The sequence below is a fragment of the Primulina huaijiensis genome, chromosome 7 (assembly GCF_012295235.1).
Source record: "Primulina huaijiensis isolate GDHJ02 chromosome 7, ASM1229523v2, whole genome shotgun sequence".
Lineage (NCBI taxonomy): Eukaryota > Viridiplantae > Streptophyta > Magnoliopsida > Lamiales > Gesneriaceae > Primulina > Primulina huaijiensis.
This window is the reverse complement of record NC_133312.1, coordinates 11,742,459-11,754,743: the sequence shown is the minus strand read 5'-3', so window position 1 is coordinate 11,754,743 and position 12,285 is coordinate 11,742,459. Positions and strand designations below refer to the sequence as shown.

The following is a 12,285-nucleotide window of genomic DNA, read 5'->3' as shown; positions in this document are numbered from 1 at the left end:
TACTTTCCTCCAAGTCTATATTTTAAAGCTTCCGCATTATAGAGTTTATTTTTTTGAAATGGATAAGGGTGTTACATTTAGTGGTATCAGAGCAAATGTTTTTGGGACCAATGATTTGGCACACGACTTCTTCTGTTTGCAACACTTCGGTATGTATATTTCTGCATCTCATTGATGTACTGATATGATGATATGTATCTTTAATTGTATAAAGATGATTTAAAATGATTTTAAACTGAGATGCAATGTAGGAGATGCCACCTAAGAGGAAAGCTGTAGAGGGAGAAGATAGTTCCTCATCACGAGTTGTTGATGAGTTTAGTAAGTTGCTCGAGGAGCAAGCCAAAGTTTATGGAGAACAGATCCAACAGTTATTGAGATTGCAGAACCCAGTGCATGGGAGAGGTAGAGGCCTTGTGAGACAGGAGCCTAGTTCAGATGGAGCGTATGACAGGTTTAAAAGAATGAATCCACCCGAGTTCGTGGGAAGTGTGGATCCTCTTGCAGCTATGGAATATGTTAAAGCTATTGAAGCAATCTTTGACTACTTGCACTTTGAAGATAATGATCGAGTTAGTTGTGCAGTATTTCTTTTGACCAAGACTGCACGCATTTGGTGGGAGGCCATGAAGGTAACTGTTAATGTTCAAAACCTCCAATGGAATGAGTTCAAGGAGCTATTTTATGACAAATATTTCTCTACGGATGTCAAGACACAGAAAGTGAAGGAGTTCTTGGAACTAAAGCAGGGCAACTTGAATGTGAATGATTATATATTGAAGTTCGAAGAAGGATGTCTGTTCGTTCCTTTTATTGCTTCGAATGGCAAAGATCGAGGGGAACACTTCATGAGAGGCTTGAGAGCCGAGATCAGGAGGGATGTCAGAATGTCTAAAGCTGCAACGTATAAAGAGATCATGGAGAAAGCTCTTCTAGCGGAACAGGACGAGAAAGAGATTGAGAAGGAAAGGCAATTGAGAACACATAGCTTTAATCAAAAGAGCCAAGCTTCGAATCAAAGTTGGAAAGGAAGATATAAAGGAAAAGAAGAGAAGAACATCGAGGTAAAGCTCCTGTGGTTCAGTCTGAGACGAGTAGGCCTTTATGTCCCAAATGCAAGGGTGAATGCTTTGTAGGGACCAACAAATGTTATAGATGTGGAGGTGCAGGTCACATTGCCATCAATTGCACCCAATCTTCAAGCCGAGGAAGAGTCCAAGGACGCATTTTCTCTTAGACCAAAGAGGGTGTTAATCCTGATACGTCGGTTATATCAAGTAATATTATAATTTCAGGCAAAGTAGCTCTTACTTTAATTGATACTGGAGCTACGCATTCCTTTATGTCTGAAATTTTCTTGAGATCGTTGGGTATTACACCTATATGTGAACATCTCCAGTATAATATTATGCTTCCTTCGAGGGATGTTATTTGTCCAACAAGTGTGGTTAGAGCTTGTCCTATTCAAGTGAATGAGGAAACATTATTTGCTGATTTGATTGTGATTCCTATGATAGAGTGTGACGTGATTTTGGGTATGGATTGGCTATCATCGTATCGTGCAGTAATAGATTGTGTTGAAAAGACGGTGCGATTTCCGAAAGAAGAAGGTGACATCAGGTTCTTCAAGCTTTCAGGTACTTCGCTTGACACTTCTTTTATTTCTTGCTTGAAGGTGAATAAGATGTTGGTTAAGGGGTGTCAGGGGTTTCTGGCGTCAGTCACGGATGTGAGTAAGGAATATAATGTGGATGTGAATGATATTGAAATTGTTCGAGAATATTCGGATGTCTTTGCCGATGATGTTCCGGGGTTGCCACCCGATAGAGAAGTCGAGTTTGTCATTGATGTTGTACCTGGTACTGCTCCTATTTCTAAAGCCCCTTATCGAATGGCACCGACTGAAATGAAAGAATTAAAGAACCAATTGCAAAAGCTATTAGATAAGGGTTTTATTAGACCGAGTTCTTCACCATGGGGGGGCACCAGTATTGTGTGTGAAAAAGAAAGATGGGTCACTACGTTTGTGTATTGACTACAGAGAGATCAACAAAGTTACAATTAAGAACAGGTACCCTTTGCCACGAATTGATGATCTTTTTGATCAATTACAAGGGGCAACGGTTTTTTCCAAGATTGATCTGCGATCGGGATATCACCAATTGAAAGTGAAAGAAGATGACATACCTAAGACTGCTTTTCGAACTAGGTATGGTCATTATGAATTTCTGCTAATGTCTTTTGGATTAACGAATGCGCCGTCAGTTTTTATGGATCTTATGAATCGAGTCTTCAAGCCTTATTTGGACAGTTTCGTCATTGTATTTATTGATGATATTTTGGTTTATTCAAAGACTCGAGAACTTCATCGAGAACATTTGAGAACTGTGTTGCAGCAATTGAGAGATAACCAGTTATATGCCAAGTTAAAGAAGTGCGAGTTCTGGTTGGACCAAGTGACTTTCCTAGGCCATATTGTTTCTAAAGATGGAATTACCGTGGATCCAACAAAGATAGAAGCAGTGAGGAAATGGCTTATTCCTACGACAGTTGCAGAGGTACGAAGTTTTCTTGGTTTAGCAGGTTACTATCGTCGTTTCATCGCTGATTTCTCAAAGATAGCCCTGCCATTAACCACATTGACAAGAAAGACAGTTAAATTTGAATGGACAAATGAGTGTCAACAAAGTTTTCAGGAGTTGAAGGATAAATTGACATCGGCTCCAGTGTTGTCACTTCCTGAAGGAGTTGAAGACTTTGCAGTGTTCACTGATGCTTGTAAGAAAGGACTTGGTGCTGTACTGATGCAGCGTGGTAAGGTAATTGCTTATGCTTCCCGTCAGCTGAAGGATTATGAAAAGAATTATCCGACTCACGATCTTGAGTTGGCAGCTGTGGTTTTCGCTTCGAAGATCTGGCGACATTATTTATATGGAGTGAAGTGTGAGATTTTCTCGCATCATAAAAGCCTTAAATATCTGTTTACTCAGAAGGAATTGAACATGAGTCAGAGGAGATGGTTGGAACTTGTTAAAGATTATGATTGTACTAGTAGTTACCACCCTGGGAAGGCGAATGTAGTTGCAGACGCATTGAGTCGAAGTCAGGAGTTGTGTTGAGGTTTATGATTCAAAAACCTTTATTGTTGGACTTACAAAGGAATGAGATTGCTTTGGTCAAGAAAGGTACGATAGCTCGAATTTCTGCTTTGGTGATTCGACCTACTATGAATGACAGGATTAAAGATGGACAACAGAATGATAAGCAATTGCTGGAAATGAAATATAAGGCTGAGTTGAAAGGAAATTCTGAGTTTTGTTTAAACAGTGATGGGTTGATGACCTTCAGAGGTCGAATTTGTGTTCCTATTGGCGATAATATTCGACGAAATATTTTGATTGAGGCGCATACCCCACCATATTAGATACATCTAGGTAATACCAAGATGTACCAAGATCTTCGTCGACTCTTCTGGTGGCCAGGTATGAAGAAGGATATTGCGTTGTATATTTCTGAATGCCTAACATGTCAGCAGGTTAAGAGTGAGCACCAAAGACCTGCAGGATTGTTGCAGTCATTGCCGATACCTCAGTGGAAATGGGAACACATCACAATGGATTTTGTTGTTGGACTTCCAAGGACGTAGAAAGGTTATAATTCGATTTGGGTTATTGTTGATCGTTTGACTAAGTCATCACATTTCCTTCCTATCAAAACAACTTATTCGATGAATCAGTATGCTGAGGCTTATGTTCAAGAGATTGTTAGACTTCATGGATACCAGTGTCAATTGTTTCTGATCGTGATCCAAGGTTTACATCTGAGTTCTGGAAGAGTTTGCAGAGATCTTTGGGTACAAAGTTGGCATTCAGCACAACTTATCATCCTCAGAGTGACGGACAATCAGAACGAGTTATTCAGATTCTTGAGGACATGTTAAGGGCATGCATTATTGATTTACCTTGAAGTTGGGATTTGAAGTTGCCTCTTGTGGAATTCACATATAATAACAGCTATCAATCCTCGATTGGCATGGCACCCTATGAAGCTTTGTATGGGAGAAAGTGTCGATCACCTTTGTTTTGGGATGAAGTAGGTGAAAGAAAGATGTTAGGACCAGAGTTGGTTCAACAAATGGTTGATGTTGTAGCATTGATTCGAGAGAGAATGAAAACGGCTCAGTCTCGACAGAAAAGCTATGCAGATGTTCGAAGAAGGCCTTTGACTTTCGAAATAGGTGATCATGTGTTTGTTAAGATAGCTCCTCTCAAGGGAGTTATGAGATTTGGAAAGAAGGGAAAGTTGAGTCCTCGTTTTATTGGACCTTTCGAGATTCTTGACAGAATTGGCGAGCGAGCTTATCGAGTGGCTTTGCCTCCGGATTTGGATAGGGTGCATAATGTATTTCATGTCTCAATGCTTCGTAAATATGTATCGAATCCAACTCATGTGCTTCATCACGAACCACTAGACTTAATGTCAAATTTGAGTTATCGTGAGAGGCCGGTACAAATACTGGATCGAAAGGTTAAAGTGCTTAGAAACAAAGAGATTAGGATCGTGAAGGTGTTATGGAGTAACCAAGTCATCGAAGAAGCAACACGGGAACCCGAGGAAGAGATGAAGCAACGTTATCCTGACTTGTTTACGTCGTGAGGAAAATTTCGAGGACGAAATTTTCATAAGGGGAGGAGAATTGTAATAACCGATCGTTAATTTCATTTATTATGAATTATGGTATTTTATGGTAATGGTTTATGGCTTTACATTATGATATGAATAGTAATGAATGTTATAAAATGAAATAGATAATGGAAGGGTAGAATAGAAAGTTGATCTTGAGCCAAATAGGTAATGGAAGTGCTGAAACGGTATGAAACTGTGGCAGTAGTTGTGGTTTTTAGCATAATGTTTTGTATTTTGATCCAAATTATATGAGGCCACTTCCATTAGAAAGATAAGATATAAGGCTATAACTTTCTTGTTTTGAGTTTTGTTCAAATCATTAGGGAAGACGTGCCAAAAGTGGCCCGAATGTTGTCGTGTGTATCGTCGTTCCTGTACTGACACATGTTTGGAGATTGAGCATAACTTTTTACTCAGACCTTCAAATGACATGAGGCCAATTGGAGATGCAAGCCAAGACATAGGGCTACAACTTTCATGTTTACCACATTTCCTAATTCTGAATGGAAGAGGCGTTTCGGAAGCGATCTTTGATGTGGCTGTGCGCAGAGCGGCGCCCGAGCGGTAAGATTTGACCGCCCGAGCGCGCCCCGTTCTGAATTTTTGAGTTTTGGGCAGTAAGTTCGGTGCTAGGGCGGTAATATGTGACCGCCCGAGCGCCCAACAAGTTAAAAAGCGTGTTTTGAGGTTTGGGATGGCTTAAAATCAAATGGGATCACTTTTTACTCACTTTTCCTCATTTCTTCTCTTCTCTCCATCGGTTTGGAAGCTAGGGTTCCTCATTTCTCTTCAATCCAACTTCTTCCAAGAAATTAATCTTTGGTTGAAACCTTAATCTTTGCTTGGAGATTAGAAGTTCTTCTCCTCAAGAGTTTAGGAGCAAGGTAAGAAAGCTTGTTTCCTTGGGTTAGTGATTGAAAGGAAAATATTGGGTTGTTTGGTTTGAATGTTGAGGTAAGGTTGTTATTTTAATGATTGATGGTATTATTATTATTATTGTGTTGTAGGAATCCCTCAAGAGCTTGGCAACCACTTGTGTATTGGGTTGTAAGTAGATTTTTCATTTGAATGCATCTCATGATCTATGTATATGATAAATGAAGTTTCTATTGATTTTAGCTCCTTTAATTCATTGATTATGTATATTGTATGTATTGATATATTGGAAAGAAATTGAATTGATGCCAATGGCAAAGTAAAGGAGCTAAGGTTTTAGCACGCACACCACGTGTTTGATAAAATGTTTCAATGAATGTTTTTATGGCTTGATGGTTATATGGTATTGTGGTGTTACCTATGGTAATTCTAAACCCACTTGACGGAAGTTGATCAACATAATGACATGTACTGTGACTGATTTTGACTGAGACGTACATGTATACCATCGACGGATGACCTATCAATTCCATACAAATGAAAAGAAATGAATTGTTTTATAGATGCAATCTTATAATTGTTATTTATGGATTTTATTGATTGATGGCATATTGTGGTTAAGAAATGATATGGATTCCTTCTTTACAATATGGTATATGTACTTGTTATTTAAAGGTCTACTTGCTGAGTTTTTATAACTTATTTCAGTTATGTTCATGAGATGCAGATGCAGGTAACAAAGAATAGATACGACGGAGTGTCAAAACAGAAGAAGAAGAACCAGTGCCAATCTTGGAGGAAATGATAATGAAGTATATTTTGTATTAAAAATAGAAAAGTTATTTTGGAGTGCAAACTTGATTTGTAATGGTTTTTGATAACGTCATTTGCTACTTTTGATTATTAATGTAAGTATTTTGATTGTTATATGGAATGTGGTCTTATTGACATTATTTGAAATATTTTGCTTGAGAAAGGTGGCAAATTCTTTTTATGGGGAAACTCTGCCAAAATTTTTAAAGCTCATGCTTTCCTCCAAGTCTATATTTTAAAGCTTCCGCATTATAGAGTTTATTTTTTAGAAATGGATAAGGGTGTTACAGCTGCTATCTCTTGGAAGAGTTCCAAGCAAGACAGTACTGCGGATTCCACCACTGAGGCCGAATACATTGCTGCATCGGATGCAGCAAAGGAGGCTGTTTGGATAAGGAATTTCGTCCAAGCGTTGGACGTCATTCCTAATGGAGTTGCTCCTATCCCGGTGTTTTGTGAAACACGGGAGCCATAGCTCAGGCAAAGGAGCCAAGGTCCCATCAGAAATCCAAAAAAGTATTGAGAAAATACCACATCCTCGGGGAGATTGTGGAAAGAGAAGTGTCTATCGACTAAGTCGGCTCCGCGGATAAGGTTGCTGATCCACTAGCTAATTCATTACCCGACCACTTCTTCGAGATGCATTGCGAATCAATTGGTTTGAAGTATATGGGTAGTTGGATCTAGTGCAAGTGGGAGATTGTTAGAGTAGGTGCACGTCGAGCCAAGTGTTGGCCGAGTGTTCACAATGAAACTCTATGTATAAGCAATCTTTATTTTAATAATATTTGAAATTATTGTTTTGGCACATCTTTATCTATATACCCATGCTAGTTGCATAGATAAAGCCCTTGAATATACAAATAGTAGAAAGAATATGAGATACTCATATGATGAGTATCATGAAACTCATATTTGGAATACTGTATATTTTAAACGGTTCCTAGTCAATTCAGTTGCCGCTAAGAAGGATATAGGCCGCTCGAGCTTGAGACTAGTATCTGCGATGTGAGTACCATGTTTCATTGGTAGGGGACATTGTGATGTCCGAGCATGCAGATAGGTGCTCCTGGTAGAGTGCACTGAACAACCCTCCATTAAAGGACTTTCCAAGTGGTTCTCACTTATCGAGTGGAAAAGTCCTAGTTTATGGTTGTACACCATTAGTCCTTATGACTCGGGACAACATTGAGACTCTATGTGCTAGAATTACACTTTGACTTGTTTACCGACTCTCATGGGGTCATCAGGTGGCAAGGTTGGGTGTTCTGTCGAAACATATAGGAGTCGAGGCATTGTAGTCGGGGATTCACCGCTTACCTACGGGTATGGATATCCTATGTGTTTTTCATGTATATGTAGTTTGAAATCTCTGATCAGAGTATGATGGTAATTATGAAAGGGGTTTCATAGATTACACCATCGGTGCAACTACGACATGACACATAGTATCGATTCATTGACAACTCTCGATATACCAATGGTTGTCGAATCGGTCGGGATATATGAGTTGAAGGGACCGTACTGTACGCTAACCATAATTGAATGGTTCTTGCAGGCACTATCATTTGATACCTAGGGAATCATGTAAGCGATGCTGCTAGGCGTTTAACATGATTGGTTGGGTACTATCAGACTTGAGTTCTGACGTTCTTTTTATCAAGGAGTTGATAATTAAGAATGGAGCAATTGGGGTATGCTCGTATAAGGACATGTTTAGTCCGAATCACATGGAGATGTGAACCCACGGCTAGTTGTATCAGTGAACCATTGAGGGCCACACAAGTACTAGCTTTCTAGATCCCGTTGAGAAGTAAAATAGTTCTATGTGTTGAACGGCTTATAAATGAGTTTATAAGCGTAAGAAAAAATAGAAGTATGACTTCTATGAGAGAAATGTAATTTTAATTTATGAATGTGTTATTAAATTAAAAGTTGGCCAAATAAATAATGTATTTGAAAATTGTGATTTTCATAAACATTATTATGGACTAAATTAAATTAATTCAAGGGTTGAATTGATTAAATAATATTGAGTCTTGTAGAGCTCAATTTAAATAAATTATTTAAACTAATGGACTTGAGTAAATTCAAGTAATGTTTAATTAGTCTCAAATATGTTTGAGATAATTAAATTAAGTCCATGGATTTTTAATTGTTAAGAATCAAATAAGATTTGCATGCATGGGAGGTGAAAGGTCGGGAGACAACTTTTTGTATAACCAAGGCTTGGCATGCAACTTTTTTACTTTAACTTTTCCCGCAACCAAAAAAAATGTCTCTCCTTCTCTCCTAGCATGAATAGTGGCCGAAAATACTATTCATTCTCTCCATTTTTTTGTTCTTCAATGGTTGGCGAAAACACTCACTTCTCAAAGAAAAATCCTCATATTTTTCTAGTGCAAAATATGAGGGGATCTACCTAGTTGGTCGTGGGCTTTATTTTAGAGCCAGGAGTGCTCTTTGGAAGCCTGTAGTAGTTCTTGCCTTACAAGAGACAAGGTGTTTACACCTTAGTTGGAGCCATCATCAACCTCAAGAGGTTGATAGGTATTTTTCTAAACACACTATGTATGACATTTTGTTGTTTTTGTATTTGCTAGACATTAAATCAAGGTGGCCGAAAATTTCTTATAAAAAATAAAATTTTAAACTTCCGTTGCGCTTCCGGTCACCGTAACCAATCCCCTTTCACAACAGGCAGCCGAATTAGTTGCCAAGATCAGAGAAAGAATGCATACTGCCCAGTGCCGACAGAAAAGTTATGGTGATGTGCGACGTCTTCGATTGGAATTTCAGGTTGGTGACCATGTATTTGTAAAGATATCACCATTGAAGGGCATTTTGCGTTTTGGTAAGAAGGGAAAATTGAGTCCAAGATATGTCGGTCCATTTGAAATCTTGGAAAGAATAGGAGACAGGGCCTACCGAGTTGCTTTACCACCGAACTTATCAAATGTTCATAATGTTTTTCACATTTCCTTGCTACGAAAGTATTTGGCCAGTCCTTCTCACGTTCTTCATCATGAACTATTGGAGCTTGCATCAAATCTCTCGTATGAAGAACGACCGGTCCAAATCCTCGATAAGAAATCTAAAGTGCTACGAGGCAAGGAAATACCCTTGGTAAAACTAAGCAACTTGGGAGCGAGAAGACGAGATCCATCAGAGATATCCTGAACTATATTGTACGTCAAATTTTGAGGACGAAATTCTTGGAAGGAGGGGAGAAGTGTAATGCCCGGTTACTCGTACAAATGATAATAATACGTTTATGTCGTTTATTATGTAGTTATTTGCCTCATTATGTTTTACATGTTGATTGAGGTGTCGATATTGAGATTGAACATGATTTTTATATTGTCCATGGTGTATTGAGAATGAATATGTGTTAAAATAGTGATAGTAAGATGTGTAGGTAGAAGTAGGGTAAGGAAGTTGATAGGAAATGAGATGAAATTGTGGTAGTTTTTACGAGTTTTAGCATAATGATTTGAATATTGATCCAAATTGTGTGAGGCGATAACCATTACAAAGCTACGATATAATGCTACAACTTTCATGTTTTGAGTTTTGTTCAAATCATTAGGGAAGACGAGCCAAAAGTGGCCCGAAATGTGTCATGTGTATCATTGTTCCTGCACTGATACATGTTGGGAGAATGAGCATAACTTTTTACTCAGACCTTTAAATGACATGAGGCTAATTGGAGATGCAAGAAAACACATAGGGCTACAACTTTCATGTTGACCACGTTTGCTAATTCGGAAGTTAAAAATGAGTTTTTTGGCAGAATGTGGCGCCTCGATGCGCCAGAACTCGCGCATATGCGCCGGGTGGGCAGAACGGGCCGCGCATATGCGCCCAGAAAGTCGCGCATATGCGCCCAAAACTGTATAAAAAGATAACGATCGACTTTCTAAGCCATTCCAACCATTCTTACCTTCATTTACAGCAAGAACATGAAGCAAAACAAAATTTCTTCCTACCAAAAGCTTCCTTCTTCATTCCTTTCATCATATTGAAGTTAGAATTAAGTGCTCCATCACAAGAACTTCCTAAGGGTGTAAGTTTTCTTCTCCTTTAGTTGTTCTACATGTATAGGGGTAACTTTCACCTTGTATAGAAATAGTAACTGAACTATTGGTTTATTGATAGCATATGACTGATAAACATCCTCTCAAACCAGTATTCATACCCTTGGATAGTAAGTTGGCATGTTGTTGAAGTAATACATGAGTAATATTATGATTTCAAATGTTTCTCATTGATTATTGATATATTTACATTGTTAGTATGTTTATTGATGAAAACATAGCACCATATTACATTGTTATGTATTAAATATAAAAGGAACTCATGAATATTGAAGATGGGTGCTATGTCATGAACATGAACATGAACATGACAAGAAAAGGACTGATTTTTACATGATATAGAGCTTGTTGACATCATGGGTGGTTTTAAGTCCACCAAACCTATTGGCCAATATATTTTCATGGGGCGTGGGGTTGCCAAAGGTTGCTCCCTGACGTCCAACACAGTAGTAGCAATATAATAAAGCAAGCACGGTAGTACAGGTCAACGAATGAGGCTCAAGTACTGTGGGGCCCTTAGCTCCTAATCGTTATTACAATGCAATTTGATTAGGGTTAATTAATTACCGCAGAAAACGAGTTTAAAATTTCTTTACAATGAGCCCAAAATATGCTATTTGAATACTAAAAATAGTATTTCATCTCACATCATAAAACATGCCCACACATAATTAAAACAACTCATACAACAACAAATCATATCCTCGGGACATACCCCGGTATATATAGATACATAACATATATACTGGGAAAGACCACGAAACCTCAACTCAAACTGTGACTCCCTCCAGAAGTACCATCTCCGGTCTCCTGATATCCTGGAGTACCTGTCATTGTCCACATACAAAGACAACAACAGCCCCGTCTGGGGTGAGCAAAGCTCAGTCTGAAGCAACCACAATATATACCACAGATATCTAAACAATGATATATGATATGCAATGCATGTATGTCGTGGAGGTATCAGGTCAAATGCCCATCCACTGAGCACATGTCAGAATCAATCGAATCGCTATCAAATCAATGCTCGAGCTGGCACACCGGCCTCAATCAGGGATAATCGTATGATAGCGTCGACAAAGCGCCATCAAATCCCAAATCTCAATCAAATCATCGGGGCCACTAATGTCTATGCTTTAAGGGTCATGTAATACCAAACATAGCATCGTGTTCACAAACCCCAGAATCAAATCAAATCATATCAGGGTATCCAAGGATCATAGCTCAACGTGCATGTCATGTATGCCACATAAACTCAACAAATAAGGCATATAGACATGTAATCTCAATCCAATCAATCAAACATATATCATATAATACAGATACCTGTCGTATGTTACCCGGTCGCAACATACCTCAATTCTTCGTTCCAGTCGATGTAGCTTTAAGATTTCAGTATAGAAACTCTATCTACATCAATAACACATTCTTTTCAATCCATAATTTCATTCAATATCAACAATAGAGGTTTCAAATATCTTTTGAAACTTTAAAATTCAAAACATAGTATAATTCAATTCCGACTTCAAAACTTAGCTTCTTGTCGGTTATTCTACCGCATATATTTATCAGAATTAATAATAACTGACAAATAATTCTCCAATCTCAATCCAATGATTAAAATTCTCTAATTATAATAAATTAAGAATAATTCAAAATAACATCACTATAATCATCTCTTCTTCGTTAAAATCATACATTATTCAACAATCTTCAATTTCTGTATGATTTAACAATTTATTGGATTTATTCCAAAAATCGACGAATTTCAAACATCACCAAAATGATAAAATTTATACCTCGAATCGAAGAC

The 12,285-nt window shown here is 38.1% G+C and overlaps 1 protein-coding gene across 1 annotated transcript; it reads left to right on the top strand.

Annotated features, from left to right (window-relative positions):
• The first annotated feature begins 254 nt into the window (after window positions 1-254).
• LOC140981606 (uncharacterized) lies at window positions 255-3,646 on the top strand. Its single transcript, XM_073448030.1, has 5 exons — window positions 255-1,064; window positions 1,137-1,277; window positions 1,400-2,022; window positions 2,210-2,819; window positions 3,536-3,646. The coding sequence occupies exons 1-5, from the start codon at window positions 255-257 to the stop codon at window positions 3,644-3,646; spliced, it is 2,295 nt and encodes a 764-aa protein (XP_073304131.1).
• Window positions 3,647-12,285: the final 8,639 nt, after the last annotated feature.

Coding starts and splice junctions, on each gene's coding strand:
- LOC140981606 (XM_073448030.1), top strand. CDS start 255: ATGCCACCTAAGAGGAAAGCTGTAGAGGGAGAAGATAGTTCCTCATCA. Junction 1,065..1,136: donor AAGAAGAGAAGAACATCGAG/GTAAAGCTCCTG, acceptor AATGCTTTGTAG/GGACCAACAAATGTTATAGA. Junction 1,278..1,399: donor TGATACGTCGGTTATATCAA/GTAATATTATAA, acceptor GAACATCTCCAG/TATAATATTATGCTTCCTTC.